At 40.7% G+C, this 23,161-nt stretch overlaps 1 protein-coding gene across 2 annotated transcripts in view; it reads right to left on the reverse strand.

Moving 5' to 3' along the window:
- CPED1 (cadherin like and PC-esterase domain containing 1) overlaps nt 1–23,161 on the reverse strand; it is a 158,801-nt gene that overhangs the window by 98,935 nt on the left and 36,705 nt on the right. For both annotated transcript variants that reach the window (XM_086747358.1, XM_086747365.1), the window contains exons 5-7: nt 22,932–23,007; nt 10,228–10,384; nt 8,066–8,234 (exon numbers count right to left, since the gene is read on the reverse strand). In XM_086747358.1, the coding sequence (XP_086603484.1) occupies nt 8,066–8,234; nt 10,228–10,384; nt 22,932–23,007 (402 nt within the window). The remainder of the gene's footprint in view (nt 1–8,065; nt 8,235–10,227; nt 10,385–22,931; nt 23,008–23,161) is intronic.

Below are 23,161 nucleotides of genomic sequence, written 5' to 3' on the forward strand. Positions count from 1 at the left end.
CTGCAGGAGTGCTCACACAGCCCACCCATGGACCACAAAACCCGTGTGCCTGGAATATATAGAACTGTCTGCGAGGATGTCATGATAAAGAGAAAGGTGAGCATCAGCAAGGTTAAACAGGAACGAAGAAATTACAAAGTGACTTTTGAAACAAGGAAGGAGTCAGTTTGGGAAATAATATTAAAGTAGCATGAAAATTTGCAGCAGAGGGAGAGACTTTGGGATGGAAACAGCAGCAGTCAAAACCTGGTCAGGCACTGCCATAAGTCAGCCTGTTGGCATCACAGCTTCTGCCTAGACGGCAGGGAATACTAGGGTGTAAGGATGGGCATGGACCTTACATGAGTACACATGAAACAGGCACATGCAGAGCTGGAGCCTCAACTTCTCCAAGCAGAGGTGCATGCAAGAAGGGACGCTGCATCGCAGGAGAGTGAGGCTCTGTTTGTAACCCATGCTGCCTGTGTGACAGGGTCTGGGGGCAAACGTGGGTGACTGGGTGGGTATGACTACAGCTTCAGAGAGTATTTACAGAAGGACATTTAGAAACGTGCAATGTTTATTAAGATTTTTTAAGTGTCTAGTATCATGGTTTACCTGTTCTGCTACTGAAGTTGATAGAGTGTACTATTTTTACTGGTTGCCAGTTAAGTACATATCATCAGCTAGCCACTTCTGTCCTGGTTTTGGTTAAACAATGTGAACTCATCAATTTTTTCCTGCAACAGTATCTCACCTTTGGAGGTGTAGCTGAGCTCTGAACTTATCCAAGAGACAAGGAAACAGAAGATAAGAGTCCTTTTGGCCTACTGAGGAATTCAGTGTAACTTTGAGGTTTACATTTTAGGATTTGGTGCATCATGCTTTACAGGATTTGTATGAATAGATTTTGAAAGAACTTTGCTGGTTCCTAGTTGTAGCCTTTAAAACTAGATGGCAGACAGTGTCATCAGGAATGTATCCGAAAGCCAGGTTTACATTTGAGGAACCAAAGGGTGACCTTTGGTTTCAAGAAATTACCCTTTTTGAAGTAATGAAGGGTGTCCTCTCCAAATTGTTATGCATTGGAGTTGTTGCACTCTCTCTGATCAATTGGATCGGCAGGATTTCAAAAGACTTAAGGTAATTGCCTCTCCTTGAAAACAGCCAAGGATGTTTTCACTTTAATCAATTCAATCAATCTCTGATAACTTTCAGTACAAGCTCTGTACTCTCAGATAATTTTTGTACATTGATTTTTCTTACTGGATCTATATTTGATGAAATTTTTTCACCTAGTCCAAATAGTTTTGGGTGTAAGTAGTTGTTCATAGATACAAAAATACTCTATTAAACTCAAACAAGAATCTCTTTGACTATACACATGGAGGTATCTAAATATCTAAGATGTCTGCAAGAATACAGACTGGTGCTGCAGAGAAGGCCAGAAAAAAACCACCATATTTTGCAATGAAACTATTTCCTATATTGCCTGCAGATCTCTCCACTGATCACAGTACATAGAAAAAGTCAAGACATGTAATGGGAGAAAAATGTACCCATAATCAAAACAATGGTTCCAGAATACATCACAGAGAAAACAGTGCAGTAGTTTATCATAAGCTTATAGTGATTGCTTTAGGTAGATCTGTTTATTCAACCCATGATTTATAGTTACAATGTGCCATTTCTCTGTAGCTCTAACATGGCACTTGATGAAGAGGGAAACCACGGTATTATTCAGATATTTTATACAGTAAATTTCCCACCTATGTATATTTTTTTTCTTGACATAATATTTTTTAAAAGATGCTATTTAATAGTTCAGGACAAAAAAGTTCTTGTCCTTTAAGACTTTGTCGTAGTTTCCTACAGAAGCTACCACCTTAAGCCCCCCCTTACTAACAAAACCACGACAGACTTTTATAACTAATTTACATGGAGGAGAAAAGGCTGTCTGAGAAAGGTTTCCTCTAAAGATCCTTAGATCCTTGCTCTTAAGACTAAGTCCGAGGACAAAAAGCCGCTCACTAGCTTCAGCAATGACTAAATTAGGTCGTTTGACTGAGACTGAACTAAGAATGGTTTCTCAACCCAGCATTGACTTCTTAGTGGAAAAATAAAGGTGAATTACGAAAAGCATTTCCCAGCTTGCTGTGAAAAGAAAAGTGAATCAGCTTGACTAAGGGAAGCTGGAAAGCAAAAAGGGAAAGATGAGAAGAAGAACCAGGATAACAGGAGGTAGGTCTGGGAAAGCTGGGAGCCACAGAGGGTCATGCTTACAGAGCTGCCTGGATTGAATAGCCAGAGCAAGAGGATCTGTGGACCAGGAGAAAGGCAGAAACCTAAGAGCCTGGATAACATTGTAAAGACGTATTTATGGCATACGCACATGTTATAAAGAATAACCAGTCTAGAGCTCTTACTAGCTAAACTGGGATGTTCATAAGGGAAGAGCAGAAAAGAACTCCAGGAAGAATTTAAACTTTATTTGTGCACTGCATGACAGATTGGCACAGACATAGAGAAGGTTAAGAAGGAAGGATTACTCACTTTTTCCCTTAAGACAAAAATTAGGGATATAAAATTAAGCAATCAGGTGGAAGTTCAAAAGCAAACAAATATTCTTTCTCAAGCAACACATAAATAATCTGTAGAGTCTCATTGCCACAAGACGTTGGGAAGACCAAAAGCATTAGTGGATTAAAAACATCTAGTAGAGAATTGTATGACGTAGAAGTCCACTGGAGCTTATTAAACATAAAGATATATATTCCACCTCCAGTTTTGTGTTTCTAACCTTGCAGGTTACCAGAAATAGCTATAGTCTGCCTAAGGACGACTACCACTTTATACTTGTCCTGTTCCACAGTTTCATGATGCTTTCTTGCCTGGCTGTTGCCAGAAACAGAATGTCAGACTAAGCATGTCTTTGATCTCCCCCAGTGCAGACAGACTTTCGTTCTTACATCAGTGAAAAGAGAATCTTGATACTATGAGGACAGAAAACAGAGATGGCATTTATGTTCAGCTCAGTCTGCCGGGAAAAGGAGCATTACAGAGTTTGATTCTTTACACAGGCTACTTGCAAGAAGAGTAAAATGCATATTCTAAGTTCTTACAGAACCTAATGAAAGTTAATTTTATTCCCAAATAACCCTGTGTTCTAATTGATTGAGAGCTGATGGTAATTTTCTTTTGTATTTGCTCCTGCTAAGTGACAGGGCAAGAATATGGAATTAAAAAATAAAACAAAGGGAAAAAATCCTGGACCTTTCTGCTGTTTCCAAACATTTTGCTCTTTATCTGCATGTGTGTTTGCATTCTATCTCACATTAAACATCTCTGCCTATTACTTGAAGTAGTATCAAAACTGGCCACTTGAGGGCAATACTGCAACCTAATTGTCACAGTGTTCGGCTCTAAGCCAGACCTCCACGTCGTATAAAAAGATGTCTTTCCTGGGTAGGTGAGGGTCCAGTTTTATTTGCATATATGTTAAGTATAAAAAAATATTTCTCTTTACTCAAGTTTCCAAATGCTTAACACACAGAGAGAGAATTTTAGTGACAGTTATAGCGCCTAACACCACAGCAAGCTTACCAGCAAATTGCTTTAATAAATTATGTTTACTTCACTGCACAACTGGAAAATAACTTAAGAACATAGTTTCAGCTGAGGGTATCGAGCGTTATGCAAGAACATCAGTTAAGGAATTCAAATCCAGGAGACACCTGACTGGCTATTTTGGGGACCGAAGGGACGGTGAGCCAGAGCAGGGGCTGTGGGAAGCTGCCGACAGCACAGAAGAACCTTGCCAGGTAACGCAGGACGTAGCACCACTACAGTCTACAAAAGTGCATCCCTTCATTAAGAACTGAGACCGGGTTGGGAAAGCTTAATGGCAGGGCACAGGAAGGACTTTACAGTGTGTTAAACCTTAAGATAATTAATCATAAATGACTGTTTTGCACATCAGCTTCTATAAAACAGAAAATTATTCAGGAGTCAGCCTTCTGCTCAAATGCACATGCATAATGGTGATTAACACGAAGGGAATTATTGCATACATTGACAGAGACCCATCCCTTAATTGGTACCACATGCAAAATAGAAAGCTTCTAATTTATTATTAATTTTTCAATGCACAGATGGTCTAAATAAGAGGTTTCTGAATTTCCTCAAGGAAATAAGGCTATTACACAAGTCTCATATCAAAACATTTGTGTGGCAGAAAGCCATTCTCTCCCCTGCATCTTCCCAACTAGAGCCCAAATCTGGAGTCGCACTTTTGCCACCCCTTGACTATACACAAAATCCTCATGCCAGCTCAGGATTTACCTTCTTTGCTTTCTGAACTAAGATACTAAAATATGTATAATCCAGAAAGAATCTGGCAGCTGGTGAGCAAAACACACTTGAACTCTTCCTGAACTGCCATTTGGCCAATGCTTATCCAATAAGCCATTCTGAAGCCTTGCCATTATGATCAGGATAAGTAAATGTGAGCTGTAAAAATAACTTTAAATAGTTTACTAACAAAGAAGCAGTGGCCAATGCAGTAGTATTTAATTTATTAAACTTTTGTTTTTTCTTCATGTACTTTCTCTTAGTCATTCAATATCATCTGCTACCCCAGCTCCAGTCTTTTTAAAAAACTTCTCCATATATATCATATCCTGGTTACTTCTATCAACCATAAAGGGTTGATGTACATAGGGAATCTAATTTTAAACTTGGCATACTGAGTTTGTGATAGTAAAGTTGTAAAACTTTGCCATCCAGAGAGACTGACAAGCTCAAGAGGTAGGCCCATGCAAACCTCATGAGGCTGAATAAGACCAAGTGCAAGGTCCTGCACCTGGGTCAGGGCAACTCTGGGTATCAATACGGGCTGGGTGATGAAGGGAGAGCAGCCCTGCTGAGAAAGACTTAGGGGTATTGGTGGATGAAAAGCTGGACGTGAGCTGTCAGTGTGCACCTGCAGCCCAGAAGGCCAATCGTATCTTGGGGTGCATCAAAAGGCGCATGGCCAGCAGGTCGAGGGAGGTGATTCTGCCCCTCTACTCCACTCTCATGAGATCCCACCTGAAGTACTGTGTCCAGTTCTGGAGCCCTCAGCACAGGAAAGACATGGACCTGTTGGAGCAAGTCCTGAGGAGGTCCACAAAGATGATCAGAGGGCTGGAGCACATCTCCTATAAGGACAGGCTGAGAGAGTTGGGGCTGTTCAGCCTGGAGAAGAGGAGGCTCCAGGGAGACCTCATTGCAGCCTTCCAGTATTTAAATGGGGTTTATAAGAAAGATGAGGACAGACTTTTAGCACGGTCAGTAGCGATAAGACAAGGGGTAATGGTTTTAAACTAAAAGATGGTAAATATAGACTAGACATAAGGAAGAAATTTTTTTACAGTGATGGTGGTGAAGCACTGGAACAGGTTGCCCAGAGAGGTGGTTGATGCCCCATCCCTGGAGATGTTCAAGGCCAAGTTGGACGGGGCTCTGAGCAACCTGATCTAGTTGAAGGTGTCCCTGCTCCTTGCAGGGGGATTGGACTAGGTGACCTTTAAAGGTCCCTTCCAACCGAAATCATTCTATGATTCTATAACTTTATGAATAATAGAATAGATACAAATTTTCCACAATTGTGGATCAATTTCTCATTGATAATTGTTTAATTATACTGGTATGAGAAAATTTGCTGACCAAGGGCCTATATACACTGAAGAGGTCTCTAAAATATTGTGCAACATTACTGAAAGCACCATATCTATGATGGCAATACAGTAGATTAAAATTATTCTGAATTGTTAATTTAAAAAAAATAATTCAGTCAGCTGCTTTTGGGGAAAAACACATCAAACACTGGCAAATTTTTCCAGAGCAAAGTGTCCTCTATAGGCAGGTTCCATTCCCAGTGACACTGATGGGTAGTCTGTCAATCAGTTGAAGAACAGATCTTAGAGATCCTTTCTGTCTTTACTGACTATTGACAGGTTGGAGCTTCACAACATAACAAAAAAATTTCCTTCCTACATAATACAGTTGACAGAAACTAAAAGCTTTGGAGCTTTCTGGATCAGGTTCCTCGGCTGGTACAAATATGCGTAGCTCCACTACAAGAGGAGATTACTCTGCTGGCATTGTACTTCCCACTGGCAACAAGTGATGGCTCCACGATGCTTATGAGAAACTTGGTGCAATCTCATCCCAAAGGATATCAGTGATTGAATTCAAACCTTCTCCCCGGTATTGTTTTTTGATTGATGATCTCCTGCCTGACGCCTCTGCACCAAGCAGAGAAGCCTCTCTGATTTTCCCAGTAGTGCTGTCTGGCCAATCCATGAATTCCCAGTGTCTCACTTCTTCTGAAGACTCCCTGACTCCTCCCACGTTCTTTACAGGGCACACTGAGAGACAGTCTTATACAGTCTTATACACCTCACTTTCCATCATTTTGTTAATTTGCATTTCAATCTATATATCTGTATCTATAAAAATGTGCTTTCTGTGGTGCCTATGTTTTATTTATTTATTGCCATTTTGACAAGTCTGCCTAAAGCTGTGGAAGATATAACACCACAGCAGCAGTAACCAGATTGGAACTACTGCAGATGTGCTGCTGCTTCTATCTGTCATTTTTATTGCTTCTTCAGCTGCCAAAGTGCTCTGTAAATGGTGGCTGGCACCCCGTTCAGCAGACTTCCCTCAGTGGGAAATATGTTACAGGATCATATCACAATTACTAATGACTACTAGCCTTTAAAGTAGTCCCTACTTCAGCTGTGATAGTGATGCTGCTGGACATTGTGCTACTTCAATAAACATAAAACAAAACTGAACCCCAAGGTTTGAAAGTGAGTAACCATTAGTCTTCCTAAATGTAAAGAGAGGATAATAGATGGCAAAACTGTATATCTCCATGAGGTTCCACAGCTTCTGAGGGGGAGAAGAAAGAGAAGCAGGTTCATTTCACCTAATTTTGTCAATCTAGAATTTGGCATGTTCTCTACATGTCATAGCCCATAGATACTTTTAGCAGAAAACTCATCTCATTCCAAAATTAGTGTCTAAATTGGATGGGATGATTTGTTCTCCTGAGCTATCTGTTCCTCCAATAACTAGAATTAGATAATGTGTTTAGACTAGACACTGAGAGAGAGCTAAAATTGTAGAGCACACCAAATGGTTGGCATCATCAAAAGTCCTGACAGTGACACCACAACACTCAGACTGATCCAAAGCCAAGACCTGCTCCTACCCCAAGAGGGCTACATGGGCAAAGTGCATGCATCCTCAGATGGCTACTGCAGGAGCCAATCTATATGACCTCAAGAAATCACTGCTACTTTGTGACCTTATTTCTTCAAAAGGAAAGGAGCAGCCACAGAACTGCAGTTCCTTCACGAAGAGCTGCTGTGTTGCAAGCACAGTTCCTTGCTGAAAGAACAAAGGAATAGGAAGGCATATTTGGAAATTCGTAGGACTACTAAGCAAACTGGACATGGAGAGAGAGGGGTCTCTCTAGGCACTAGGAGATGTCCAGCGTTAATCCAATTGAGGCACATGTGAAACATGCTTCTTCATAAAACCTAGAGACCATGGGAGGCCCACCCTCTTCATGGTATACTTCCTTCCCCTGATTTAGAAGTGCCCTGACCCTCCTCCATTCTCTTTTACTGCACCTAAAAAAGAAACCTAAACAGATCATTTTAAATATTTACTTTCCTTTTTTACAATTCTGTCAACATCCGGGCAAAAGATGTTACTGCATGACAGCACCCCCACTGCTGTGCTTTAGAGAAAGTCTTGCAACTGCTGTCAAATGTCACCAATAGAAATGGGCTCTGAAGCAAGCAAATCTCAGGGTTTTTCACAACCCCCACCGCACAGGGCACCTCTTCCCTTCTTCATGAATCAAACCCCACTCGTTCTGAGAAATGAAGGCTGTACATTACAAGAATATTCATGTGTCAGCTGGAGACTGCAAATAAAGAGGGAGTAAAAGAGAAGAAAGATGTTATCTGGTTTTCTGTCCCGGTACTTTTCCTGAAAGAGGGAAAAATTAGGAAATGAAATGTTTTACCTTTACAGAAAAGTGCTTCTTCTTCGGTGGATGCCAGACAGTGGTGGTTGAATGAATGAATGCCCGCAGAGGTGTTAAGGATGTCACAAGCACATATGCTTTGATGATGACAGAAAAGTCTTGAGCTTTAAGGATGTCCTTGTTGTCTGGTGAAGCTGATACCTGATTCCTGGAAAGTCATAAGAACACATAGCAATAATGAAGTGCTTTTGCAAATGAGGAAAATGAGCTGTAAGAAAATAGTGAAATAGTGAAATTAGTGGAAATGGGAAATTAGCTTTTTTTTTCCCCCAAGTTAAATTACATAGTAGATGAAACAAAGCAGGCTAGAATAAAGCTTTCTATCAAGTCTTTTTATTGCTTTCAGTATTTTAAAATTGTAATTTCAATATATAGAAAGCAACTATGTTAGGAGGGAGTTACGTCTGAGAGTATATACAGGTAAATGCACTGTGGGCATGTCGTAACTGTTGCAAACCCAGGACATTCAGAGTGAAGGTAAAAACATGAAAGAAATCCAAGTAGCTTTAATAACAGAAGTGCACAGTCAAGGTACCCAAATTTAACACTGATTTGTAGTGAATTCAGAAAAAAAAAGCCCAAGCTATGGAAAGACTGCACTATTGTTAGCACTGTAATGTAATATAGGGACACAAACTGTACTGCATGGTTTCCCTAATGAAAGCCATGAACTATGATTCCAAATACTGTGAGTGACTATGACACCTAGAAATAACCCATAATAAATCAGCTAAACATAACATAATTACACAAGCTAACTTTGTCTGGGAAGTGACATGGCTCTCTAGATACTGACCTACAGCTCCCACAGTCCACTCAAAAAGAATCAGTCATAGAAATAGGACAGAAAAAAAAAAAACAAAACAAAGGAAAAAAATCTGCTATTTAAAAGCTTATTACTTCAGGAGATCTGAGCTATACTTGGGCATATTCACAAATGTGGTTATTATTCTGCCTGTTAAATTCTCTGAGTATCAACCTACCTCATAGCAAATGCAATGAGACCACTATACAAATTATGGGTCTCTGAGGCTCATTACTGGTAAAAGACAAAGGGCTCTCCTCCCATTTCTGTGTAATCTTTGGCAAAATGTGACCTTTCCAGACCTAAATTTTGCTACCAGTTACAGATGTTTTATAATATCTATCTTAAAGAGACCTTTTACTCCCCTCTGCAGAATGGTAGAGCCTCCGAGCATAAAATCTGTGAGAGACTGTAACACAGGAAACAGCACTTGGACAGCCAGTTCTCAAGTACTTCTTAGTTCTTCACTTAAGGGAGGGTCTCTGTGAAAAAGACCACATAAGGGCGTCTGTGGCAGGGACAAGGCAGGGACAGGAGCAGGAAACAGCTCAGCCACCCTGAGACCTAAATATTCAGGGGTGTCTCTGGGTCTGTATTGATCTGTCTAGATGTCTCAATGCCCTCAGCATAAAGATTTAGCTGTTCACACACAAAACAGGTGCAAGCTTGACTAGTACAGAAACAAACAACTGTGTCCAGCTCTGGAGCCCCCAACATAAGAAGGACATGGACATACTGGAGAGAGTCCAGAGGAGGCCACGAAGATGATCAGAGGGCTGAAGCACATCTCCTATGAGGACAGGCTGAGAGAGTTGGGGCTGTTCAGCCTGGAGAAGAGGAGGCTCCCCTCTCCGGGGAGACCTTATAGCAGTCTTCTGGTATCTAAAGGGGGCTCATAGGAAGGATGGGGAGAAACTCTTCAGCAGGGCCTGTTGCGAAAGGACAAGAGGTAATGGTTTTGATATCAAAGGAGGGAGATTCAGATTAGACATCAGGAAAAAAATTTTTACAGTGAGGGTGGTGGAACACTGGAACAGGTTCCCCAGAGAGGTGGTTGATGCCCCATCCCTGGAAACATTCAAGGCCAGGTTGGAAGGGGCTCTGAGCAACCTGATCGGGTTGGAGATATCCCTGCTTCTTGCAGTGGGCTTGGACTAGATGATCTTTAAAGGTCCCTTCCAACCCAAACTATTCTATGATTCTATAAGAGGTGCAATACATCCAAGTGCTCTATCTGCTGCGGTCTCCTCTCTTGCTACATTCTGCATTCCCCAGTCTCAACTAAAAGCACAATGAAGCACTCGCAGTTTCCAAGGGTGGGATATCATTCACTTACAGCTGTGCACTTGTGTTCTGCTTCCACCAGTACCGCAGATGGGCAATACTTGTCTTGTCAGTGCTTTCACCGTCCTGGGACGTGTTGTTTGCGGCACTGGCCCTTGACAGCCCAGGCTGACTGGAACACTCTAGGGTGATGACTGGGAGCTGCAGGTCTGAAAAAGGGGGTGAGAAAGAAAGTCAGCAGAGCATTGAAAGCAGCAGTCAACTCCTGCTGTTAAGGGTACAATGTGTAAAACACAATAGGTAGAGAGGAGCTACCAGCAGTAGCTGAAAGCGTAAAATAACAAATGCTGAGACGATAATCCTTTTTGGATCTGCTAGCAGAGAGCTTTAAACCCACCAAGAGAGCTTTAAACCCACCCTTCCAGCTACAAGCTCAGAGGCTTAGCTGCAACTCCCACTTTACAGGTGAATGCATGAGTACTGCATACAAAAAGCATCCCCTTCTCCCTTCTTATAAACAGAAATTCTTTATTTTCAAATACAGAATACCAAAACTTTGTTTCTCACATAGCCCTAATTACAATTAATGGGGATAAGAAATTTATTTGACTAAGGACCAAGGGACTTTGCCACTCTAATAACAGAGACAGCTCTGTAAATAACCATACATCCCTGTTTCTAGGTTCACCATTTAAAGCTACATTTCGTAGTTACTGAAATCTATGGGAGGTTTAGTTCTGCCACCAAACACAGTGGGAGCAGGACTGATGTACCAGAGTCCTCAAGATTACTGAGGCATGTGACTATTAATAGTAATCAAAACATTGTGATGCGAGATCAGTAAATGAGTGGTATGTATTTTCTGCTTTTACTGTGCTGATAAAAAGGCACAGAGCCCTCACGTTATGTCATTATTTCATGCCAGGTGGTTTTCATGAACTCTAACACACCTCACATTTCAAGTTCTTAAGTAACAGTCAGGGAAAAGTCAAACTGTTCACATTATTCCCAAACCTTATTACTTATCTTTTTAATGGTATACGGCATCGTGCTAATGTTACAAGTTTGTTTGTATAGCTTCTCTTTTAATGCATGCATTCTCCACTTTGCAGCAGGAAATGAAAAATAAAACTGAAGTTGTATTTCTGGCAAAGAGCTGTGAGCAGCCATTCAAGGAAAAAAAACTATTAATTTTCATACAGATCTTGTTAAAATGATATTGTGATTGCCTATGTTTATCGGCTGTTCATCAGATCAGCTCAGTTCAGCCTTCCAGGCTCAACTGGATCTAAAATTAATCTGGTCCTTTGCCTTACATGCACCATTTAGCAGGATTAAAGGCTTTTCTAATGAAAAGCAGGCACTTATTAATATAACACCTCATATTCAGATTATACTCTCATTGGCATCTTTGTGCTGTGTTACACATTATAACTGATTTGGACTTTGTGACTACCTGTTTGCTGATGGTAGAGACAAAACAGGCTACTCTGCCTGCTTAGCTGGGCAGTGATAACAGGAGTAAGCAAGTAAACATCCATTAAGTCATTTACTCAGCAGACTTGCTTCTGAATATGCACAGGGAGCATAAACTGAGTGTTATTTTTTCCACCCTGTAAAGACACAATGGCATTTCACTATGGCAGTTTCCACCCTGTAAAGAGACAATGGCATTCCACAATGGCAATTTGCAATGGTCCCACTGCAACTACCCCTATGCATCACTTTAGTTATCTAACTGAAGTGTCTAAATAAGCAAAATAGTATTCGTAGGCTTGATCTTTAGGCAATGGGGAGAGAGAGAGAGAGAGATCAGTCCTTGGAGCACTAAGAGAAATACACATTCTGAACTGCTCTCTGAAAGGGTCTGGTTTTTTCACTGACTATGCAAGAAAACTAAGCTTATTTGCAACTGCAAATAGTTCTCAGAGTGTAAAGTTAGATCACACAGCTTTGGTGCTCAGGCAAAATCAGAATTATTGAAACACATAAAGGCCCTCCACAGCGCACAGATGACTCCAGAGATTTTCTTCTGATTTATCGTCACACCGGTAAAAAAGCAAGACACAGCCCTCTGCTGTTGCAACTATCGATGGAGTTATGGAGGCAAGCCCTGTTCCTGTGTATCTTGGTACTGTAGCACATCTGTCAGGAACAGCCCACCACCGTCCGACTATGGACTTCAAACCTCATGGCTTGGATCTTCGAACAGCAAGATACTGATCTGTTGACCGCGAGTGGGATCAAAGTCACAGAAAACCCAATGAAGCAAACCAAGCTACTCCCTTGCCAAGCAAGAGAGCAGACAAGACAGAGAGACAGGTTGTCCTACCTTGATGGCTACAGCACACAGCTGAAAGGAGGCAGAACTGTGCTTCCAGACCAAACTTCCTATAACACATACACCGTTTACATTAGGTCATAGCCACATGACAACATTAACAGAACCAAAGGACAAGAATGACAAGAATGACAGCTTTTCTCAGCTGATCATCTGAAAGCCAAATTACGTCAAAGGTGCACATTTTTCAGCAATTGCTTTAGTTAAAATGACCATAATGTTGAGAAAAGGGAAATGCATAAAACATCCATTTCTTATTTAAAAGAAAGCAAATATTTCACTGAAAATAAGAATAGGGCAGCAGAGAAGGGCTGTTCAGCTCATTACTCAAGAGAAAGTAGAGTGCCTTTTCATTTTTAAAATATGGTTTTAATTGTGTTACTAAGGCAACAAGTAACCAATATGGTATTAACTCACAAGAGAGAGTTTGAAAATAATGAGATGAGGTTTGGACCTATATTTACCATTCTTAAATTAGAGTTTTAGCTGGTTTAGGGAAACAGAAAATGCTACTTTGACATTAATTCTTTTGTTACTACCCAGTGGACAATTTACTGGAGCTGGATAGAACAAAAAAAAAGTGGGTAGGGACAGACAAAAACCATAAGTGTCCTGAAATTCTCAAAGTACTGGGTAGAAGATCCTTAGTATTGCCCTAAGTCAGTGCAAAATGCCTCAACAAAAGAAAACCTGAAACCTGCCATCTCTTAAAGAAGAGAACGTTAAACAAATTCAGGGTGTTGGTGATTAGCATCGAGAACTAAAAAAAGGGACAATGCTCATAAAATGGTGCCTTACACAGTTCTCTTCGTTTTGTGTTAGCATCCACCTGGGAGAGAGAGCCCATCGCAAGGTGGCTGGAAGAAGGGGAAGGGGAGTGAGACTGTCACAAGGTGCTTGCTCCTTTGAGATGACACACAGCATGTACACCATCAGGCAGAGTTAATGAGGGAGTGACAGTCTTTGGTAGTGACAGATTTACTTTGGTAAATCTGCTCCTAGTAATCAATGAATACAATTATCATAATAATAAAGAGACGTCAGCAGCACTGAACTGCGGCACACTCAGCTGCATCAGTTCTCATGGCAACTCTTCACCTGCTCTTGCACTCAAAAGCAGTAACAGTGTTTATTAGAGCCGTAAATTTGTTAATCAACATTATCATCAATGAAAATTAGCCTGCAGTGCTAATTTAATGTTTGCAGTAATTGCTATGTTTTTCCATCTTGAAATCACTCCACAAGCTGTTGTTAATTAACCAGTCCTGTTGAAGTATGTAAATAACACCAACATTTTATAGTAGAAGAGGTGAGGCAGGCTCAGGAGTTGGTATGTGTCAGGCAGCTTGGGAAACCAAGTTAGAAAGAGTTCCAGCATCCTAGTGTTGTGTCTAAATTACATCCCCTCTTTCAAAAATCCAAATCTTAATATCAGTAATTTTTGTAGCAGACTGTAAAGATTAAAAGAAAAAAAAAGACATAAACTAGAAAAGAATATTTTCCCCTCTAAAGTGACTATGCAGTAACTGAAAGGCTAGACAAACTGCTGTTCTCCTGAGGAGAAGCTGCAGGCTTTGCCACACGTATCTTTTGCTGCTGCCATTTGGGATGATGCAGTGTAAAGCAAAAGGACATAAGGCCGGATACCTGCTTTCACTTTAAAAAAAATGCTTCACTTCCTTGAAATTCTGTCTTGAACAAGGTTTCTTATGCTGACACATCTGAAATGGTACCATTGAAAACACTGAAAAACAGCACCGCTTTACGTCTGCCCAGGGTGTTCTCCACAATGCCAGTTTGATAGGTAAGGAAGCCACTACAAGTTCTCAGCTGAATTCACACATTAGCCCTCTAACCACAGCACCGGGTAAAACAGATCTGAGACACAGGAACAGCTGGGGGGCACATGTGAAAGGGAGGTATAAGATCCACCAAAGCAAGTCAACACCTCTAGATCAAAAAAATTAAGCACCTCTTTGTCACATTAACTGGTGTTCATATTTTTCTGTCAACTGCAATCTCTCAAAGTATCACAGAGTCAAACAGATCAGTTGACAGCAACAACTGATATCAAATGCAGCAGCTACACTCATATTTAATGAGGCCTTTCAAGTATTTTACACAGCTATGACTTTTTGCTCCCTCTCCCCCCATCGCCGGCTCCCAAGTTATTTACTTGTCTTTGGCTCAGAGTTCTTAAGTGTAACATGAGATCCAGCCCTACACAATAAAGAATAGCTGATATAAGAGTTACAATGTGTGGCTGAGCAAAAGGTTTACCGATAGTTGGAAGTCGATTTGGACAAATTCCGACTTCCTGGAGCACTGCCAGGTCAGTGTTGACTCGGCTGCGGCCACGTGTACTGGTGGTAAATGGAATGCTTAGGTTAACACGAACATCTGGTGATCTGCAAAGGTAACGAAGTCAGCAGAAGACCTTATTGGTTGAACTAAATGAGTAACACTCAACTGAAAGAAAAGGAATCAGAAGATGAATAACAATGTGTTCTCCTCCTTATCTTTCCTTTTATATTATCCTTTGATGTTACAAGGAGGGTTATGATATGGCTTTGTTTGTTAAATTTTTTACTTTGTTCAGGATCAAATAGGTTATTTTTTTACACACTTCAAACACAGAGCAAGGAATGATTAAGGCTATTGTCTGTGAGAAAAAGATCATTTTGTTTCTGAAGTGCCCATCAACTGTCAGGTCTGTTAGAAACCTTTCAAGGATAATAGAGTCACCTTCGGAGCTCCTGGTTGTTTAACGAAGCACAAGGCTAGAGATCCAATGAAATGCCACTGAAGTGCTGTGTTTTGTTCTAAGCCCAGCACATTGTTCATTTCTTTCATAGAGGTTATTGTAAGCTCAGCACATTTGCACTTACAGAGTCATCATCCAATTGCTTTTCTTGACTTTAGAACATGAAAGTACATAAATCCTGAAAGTATACAGGCATAGAAGGCTTCTGAACTTCTTCCTAGATTTTTATAGTGGCAGTCTGTTTCTAGCAGGAGCCTGAATTGTCTTACACAGGAAAAAAAAGGAGAATGTCAGTCACCTCACATCATTTCTCAGTTTCTGCAGGAAAGGAAGGACTGATAACAGGTCCTCTCTGCCTGCCTTGCAGGCTTGCTCTCTGACAAGGTATCTCAGTGAATTAGAAGAACTTCATATGGCATCCTGTGCTGGGATCATCCATCTGCCTGACTCGTGTGGGCTGCTGAAGGATAAAGAGCTTATTTCTGACACAGACTAGGCAAACTGCATTGCTACAACCTGGTCTTCTTCTGGTATTTACAGCTGGACAATTTTCCAGTCTTTGTAGGTTGGAAAGGTGTGTTAAACAGCTGCAAAGATTGCTTCACATCAAGAGATGCTTAAAAAGCTTTCATAGAGTCTTAGGCAGACTTCTGAGCACCTCTAGGACTAGAGGATTTTAATCCTACTAGCCTACTATCCAATACCTTTTGCTCAGTCATGTATAGCAACCTGCTCTAAGCTGCATAACCATGAAAGTAATGAGGATTAAAAGCACTTTTTAAAAAAAAATTTCAGTGTTGATTTTGGAGGATGGATGATTTCAGTTGAACTGCTGCCACTACGTGCCTTAAGGTCATTGCAGGCTTGTCACAGAAAGCAGACCTATTCCATTTAATTGCCTCCTGTTGTCCATTTGACCTATCAGATGAAAAGACTCTGAAACAAAGATTAGTACTCTGCTATGGCTTACACATTATGCCTTGGGGTTGCTAAAGAAAGATAGGGAACCTTTAACACTCAGTTTCATAACCTACGCTTTTAGAAAAGGGTGGCTGTGAAATTCAAAGCAGATGCTGAGTATTTGAAGGAAGCTAGGAAGACTAAGGGCAATCCTGGCCCCCAGTGAAGTCCTGGCAAAATTTCCATTGATTTCACAGGAATACGATTTTTTTTTCTTGATGCCTGACACTCCTGTGATGATTTTGACATGTGTTATAAGCTTCATTTGCTATGTGCACATTGCTGCAGATTCAATATCCCACCCACTACTGACTATTGATCTAGCTGTCCTTAAAAGGTTTTAATATTCAAACGCTGCAGTGACCCCTCCTTCTGTAACACAGTTAACATCAAAGCAACCCACTCTGCATAATTAGAATGCAGAAACTTCAAATTATTAGTCATTTCTGGAAATTTAAACTGACTATATAAGATATGTTTAGTATAGAAAAAAATGTTTAGAGTAAACCAGATCTACAGGGAAAGGAATATAAGCTGTGAGTTGACATGCAGTGAAATTCATGTTAAAAAGCATCTGTGAAGTTTCAGAGTTATAAAGACAAAATTATGATAGTGCATAATTTTGAAATGTATGTGTTGTTTATTTTCCCCTTAAAACATCAGCAAATACAGCTTCAGTTGAGATTAATCATTCACTATGTTTTTTGGTTCTCTGTTTGGGAAGACTCATGGAAAGTAGTATTTATAAAACACAACGTTTGCTTCTTCATTCCTAAAGCATCTTCACAGTTAAAAGATATTGGAGTTTTTTTTCAATATTTTCCAGAAGAGCTGCTGCTTCTGTGTGTACCCTTCATACCAGAACTTAAATTTACAGATAAGCTATAAAACTCTGGAAAAAGCAACTCAGTGAAAAAGCTGGCTGACTGTTACATAATGTTCTGGTTTTGTTAGAGCCAAAGCTACAATTCTGTACTAGTAACATGGCAGAATATAGAACAGTATAGGTCAAGTAGTTAAATTAATTTAGCTGCTTCACTTCTTTTCAGTTTCCTCATATTTGTTGCTAGGAGTATGTTTTTGTCCTAGCTGAGATCTGACCCTGTTGTAAAATAAAAAAAAAAATCCCACTCCATGTAGTTTATAACCAAATTCACTCAAAAGAATCAGATGCTGATTTTATTGGCCATTCTTGAGGCTCTTAGCAACTTCAGTAGCAGAAAGGTAATAGGCACAAAACTCGTCACAATTGGTGGGCAGCCATTTATACGGACCAGCTGGCAAAAGAAATGCATCCCCCTATAAAAAGCATGTTCCTGTCACAGAGATTCTGAATTATTACAACAGAAAATAAATTTAATCCCTAATTTCTCTCTTACACAGGTGGCCTCATGGGGCTTTGCTTCCTTCCCTCCCCTCATCACCCTTCCTGCTGGTACTCCACACACTCAGGGACATGAGACAGGCAGGGCAGATTTGCTAGGCAAGAGGAGAGGGAAGCTAGAGTGGGGTGAGCACCAGACAGTAAACATATCACATAGTGAGAGCACAGTCACACAGCTGGATTATCTTGACTCTCCCTTGTACCCAATTTAATTAGGGTTGTGCCTGTCCCAAGACCTTCTGTGTGATTAACACCACTGCTAGCCCCACAGGTCACCAAGAGAGCACACAAGGCTGGTCGACATTCATAAAGTCTCTGTACTAAAGAAACTGATAAAAAGAAATGGAGAAGGGAGGCACACAGCAGAAGCATTACTTTAAAATAATCACTGATCTGGATGGGTAGAGAAAACCACTATGCAGGGCACAGGCTGGGCTCTGGAAGTGATGAAGCAAGAGAAATGCTTATGTGGAAAGACAAACTAGTCTGGATTGCGTAGGGAACAGGAAAATCAGGGAGGCAACAGTATAAGCATTCCCACTATTTTATCAGGCAAAACCTGTCAAAGAGAGTATTTGTTTTGCCCTAAACCAGTGCCCTAAACTGAGGCTGGGCAATTTTGCTCACATTGTGGATGTTGGTCCTCTCCATCTCACAACAGAAAGTAGTCCCAAGAGGCAGCCAAGCCCAGTTTTAAGCCCTCCTGTCGTGGGATACCGACTATGACCACCTGAAATCTCTTTGCCAGCCATTCTCCAAACTCAGAGAGCTTCTAGGTTTGGGTTGTTTGCAGGAAGATTTCATTCATAGATCCCTGCAACAGCTGCATCTTTTGCTGACCAGGGCAATAAATGCCAGAAGCCTTCCTTGGTCATTCAATAGCCGTGCCAGAACCTCTTCATGGCCCAAGTCCCATACAGTGAGCAGACACTAGGCAGCTGATTAAAAACTGGGCCAAATGCTCTGCAAAAGCAGGAGTGAAACAAATCTTCTCAGACTGAGCACCAAGCACATGTCAGTGTCTTCCATGTTGAATTTTAAGATCCATTACCATTCTTATGCTTCACCGCAAACCCACTACCACGTGTCCATCCTCCAGCAACTGCTTTCATCTCTTTCTTTCTTTTACTCACTCCAATTTATCCACACATATAACATATTTTTTTCCTTTTTTTTTGCTCCTCTAAATTCTTTCTCCAGTTTGTCCTTCCTAACTTTGTTTTCCTTCTCAGCTTCTCTGTCTCCTACAAAGGAGTCATCAGTGGTATGTACATAATTTTTCCCCTCATACAGAGAGAACCAATCTGAATTTTCAGAGTGACAAAAAGGTTTTCCATTAAACAAGAACTGACCTGGTATTTTCTACAACTCATTTTCTTTCCCATATTCATACAACAGGGATATGAGAAGGGGCACGTTCTTTTAAATACAAAACCTAGCAGCTTAAGAGTTGCACAACAAATAGAATAACTTTTTTTAAAAATAATCTTTACCCTCGTACCCACTGCTTAGCAATATCAACACTCTCATATCCACAGTAAATCCAGTAATCCCATCCTCTCAGCCTTGTTGCCTGATATTTCTTTCCACAACTTAGTGTGTCTTTAATTAGATCATATAATTCTTAGAGCAGTAACTTAGTCTTTTCACTTTAACAGGAAATTACTTGGCTCCTTGGGGGGCTGACTAAATGACAAACACAGTAATAACAAACCAACTGATCCTCTTCCACAGGAATTGCAGAGAAGCTCTGTTGACTTAAACACACAAGAGTGAAAGTACGTGACTGATTTGAAAGGAAACAAACTCTTCTGTGGAGGAAATATGGTTGAAAACCATTCTTTCCCGAAATAATTTCTAAATTTGCATGAGTCTATGCCAAGAGGACTCCCTGTGTGCCAGAGTCTAAGTTCCCAATCCAATGAGTGGACATCAGTGTAGTCTATACAGTCAGTGTAGAGCAATTCAGGTAACCCTAAGTTACGCTGGACCTAAATACTCTTTTGGGCTTGCTCACTCCAAATTGTACTTCTGTTAATTTTGAGAGCTTATATACCAAGTGTTAAATTCAGGTGCCCACACATAGACATCTATTGCCATCTAGGACATCATAGGATATCCCTCTGAGCCTCCAGCTCCTGGACCAGAAAGACACAGGTTCCAAATGCCAAATCTGTCCATCCTATTGGCATCCTGGATTCCCCAGGATGTCTCAAGTAGCATGAGAACCTTGTGTTGAAACAGCTATCTCAGCCCCTAAGCAACGTGCTGATGTGGAGACACAGATTTAGGAGACTGATTCCTTTTTACTTTAAAACATTACAGCTATTTTTTGTTCAAAATCTTTTCCACTGGTAACTGAAAGGTGAAGGGTGGACCTTTTTCCGTCTGGCAGTGCTTCAGCAGACTACTAAAATAATGGTCCATTACTGGGTGGATAGGACTCTCAGATCTCTTCTGCTGGGCACACATACTACCTTTATTTCAATGGGATTTCAGCATTAGTCAGAACAGCTTTTCGGTTTTCCAGGAAAGCACTAATGATATAATTATGGAATAAGATGTTTACAAATGGCCATTCCCCAAAGAGGGGGAAACATCGGACAGCTTAACAGACCACATACACAAAGTGGCTTACAACACAGTTTATGGACTATCAGAGAAAATGTGCATATTTTATGGGGAAAGCTGTGTGTGTGGTGAGTGCCTCTTGTGTTTGTGGTTTTGCGGTAGCAAAATAATAAAACTACTGCAATTGGCCCTTCTCCAAGTATCAGGGCAAACCAATGTTTTTGAAAGGCAGTCTGTTACAACATGAGTAGGAACGACTAGTTTCTGAAGCCCTTGAAATTTTTAGAAATCTGCTCAGTTTTGTCTGAAACGGGTATTATATCAGAATACTTTCTAATTCATTGTCCAGTCCAAGGGAACTAAGGCACTGGGCATCACTGAAGACATACTAAACTCAGCCAAAGCAGAATATATCACTTACCTGGTGTAATATGACTTCACAATAAAAGACTCTCGTGGAACCTGGATAGATATTCTTTATACTACATGTTCTTTATGATCAGTTTTGGCAGTGTAGTGCACCAAGAAAATGGAAATGCCCAATGTAAACTGGCCCTCAACATACAGTTATTTAAGAGAAACACTTTGCATCAGTTTTAAATATTGATCACTCCTCTGTGCCTCTGGTGGGGGGAAAGAGGTGAAGATAATTTGGAATTAAGTTAAGTCCAGGAAGAAGGGACAGGTTGGGGGAATTTTTTTATCCTGCTTTGTTTTTATTATTAATAAATTGAATTTGTTTTCACCAAGTTGAGTCTGTTTTGCCCGTAACTAAATTGAATGATCTCTCCCTGTCCTTATCTCAAACCTTGAGCTTTTTGCTATATTATCTCTTCCCCATTCCCTCAGAGGGTGGGAAGAGTGAGTGAAAAACTGCGTAGCTTGGTCCCAAGCAGGGCTAAACTACAACAAAAAAGATACCTGACTTCTAAATGGTTAAATGAGAGATAATGAATCCTTTCCTTATGTGCTAAATATAGCATATATATAAAAGACGAAAAGAGGGAGAGAGGAGAGGAAGGGAGGGGAGTAGATTAGAGGAAATTAATAAATAGAATATTTCAGTTGGAGGCAACCTACAAGGATCATCTGGTCCAACTGCTTGATCACTTCAGGGCTAATGAAAAGCTTATGTTGTTAAGGGCATTGTCCAAATGTCTCCTAAATGCTGACCAGCTTGAGGCATTGATCACCTCTCCAGGAAGCCTGTTCCAGTGTTTGACCACCCTGTCAGTAAACAAATGCTTCCTAATGTCCCCACTACACAAATCCTGAGTCTAAACCTCCCCTGGCACAGCTTTGAACTATTTCCCCATGTTCTTTCACTGGATATCAGGGAGAAGAGCTCAGGACCTCCCTCTCCCCTTCCACGCCTCAGGAAGCTGTAGAGAGCAATGAGGTCACCCCTCAGCCTGCTTTTCTCCAGACTAGCCAAGCCTGATGTCCTCAGCTGCTCCTCACAGGACATTCCTTCCAGCCCCTTCACCAGCTGTGTTGCCCTCCTCTGGATGCATTTGAGTTCCTTTGCATCCTTCTTAAACCACGGGGCCCAGAACTGTACACAGTACTCCAGGTGAGGCCACACTAATGCTGAATACAGTGGGAAAAGACCGATCAGTTTTGTATATGTGTCTGCAAACAAGGTCAAATAGTAATGGAATGAATGTGGGGTTGGTTGTTACTGGATTACAAAAAAAAAAAAAAAAAAAAGACAACATTTCTTATAAGCAAAGTTTATATAGTGAAGATAGATCATAAATCCAAAATAGAATTACAGAATCATAGAATCTTAAGGTTGGAAGACACCTCCAAGATCATCAAGTCCAACTGTCAACGTAACACCACCATGCCTACTAAACCATGTCCTGAAGTGCTACATCTACCTGTTCTTTGAACACCTCCAGGGATGGTGACTGCACCACTTCCTTGGGCACCCTGTTCCAGTGCCTATTCACTCTTCCAGTAAAGAGGTGTTTCGTAATATCCAACCTAAACCTCCCCTGCCACAACATGAGGCCATTTCCTCAATCCCCTTTTCCAGATCATTGACAAAGATACTGAACAGAACTGGCCCCAGCACTGAGCCCCGGGGAACACCACTTGTTACACAGCTTTGACACTGGATATTTAGTGGTGTAACTGAGATCAGAATGTGTCCTTCCGTAGTTTAAATAGACCTAATGTGGTGCACAAGAGTTTTTTCTAGTTTCTATTCAAAGCTGAATTTCACCCATAGTAAATTAGAATTCTCTGGCAGCTGGCCCATGACCTTTAAACTTTTCTGGTTGATGATCTTAATACACAAAGGCTTTTTATCAGTAAACTATGTCTGGATGGGAACCAAACTCCGACTCCTGCTCCTTCTCCATGCCACAACATTTTTGTAAAGCTGAACAAACATATTACACCGAACCCAGGGCTTTGAAGTATAAACACCAATACACTATATTAACAAAAACCAGTCCAAAAATAAGACACTCACAGCCAAATTATTTCTGCAGTATGCAATAGCTAAACAATGCAATATCTTTACCTGAAAAGATACTGCACAACTGTAATTTGTATTTAAGTGGTATCTGAAATTGATTATTATTCTTGTTTCATTTTTTTCCTCCTATGCATTCATGACTAAAATGAAAAAGGAATTGTAAGCCTGAGAATCTCATTTAAGAGACTTCCTGTGACAACTATTAAAAGACCATCATCACACATGCAGATTTGAAGACATTAGGTTACCTGAAAAGGCTTTTGTTATCTGGCATAATCCCTCTTTTCTGCAAAGGAAATGCTGGATTTCTGGAAGCAGGTTTACCTGTATGTAAAAAGAGAAGCTTTAATGATTTCATTCAGAAAAGGCCTCTTTTTCCTGGAGCCTTCAATGAGGTTTGTGTTTAATTTATCAGAGACAGCTCATGTACAAAGCTTCTGTCAGTGTCAAAAGGGAATTACAACTTCACCATTCCTGC

The sequence above is a fragment of the Chlamydotis macqueenii genome, chromosome 1, assembly GCF_036417535.1.
Source record: "Chlamydotis macqueenii isolate bChlMac1 chromosome 1, bChlMac1.mat, whole genome shotgun sequence".
Lineage (NCBI taxonomy): Eukaryota > Metazoa > Chordata > Aves > Otidiformes > Otididae > Chlamydotis > Chlamydotis macqueenii.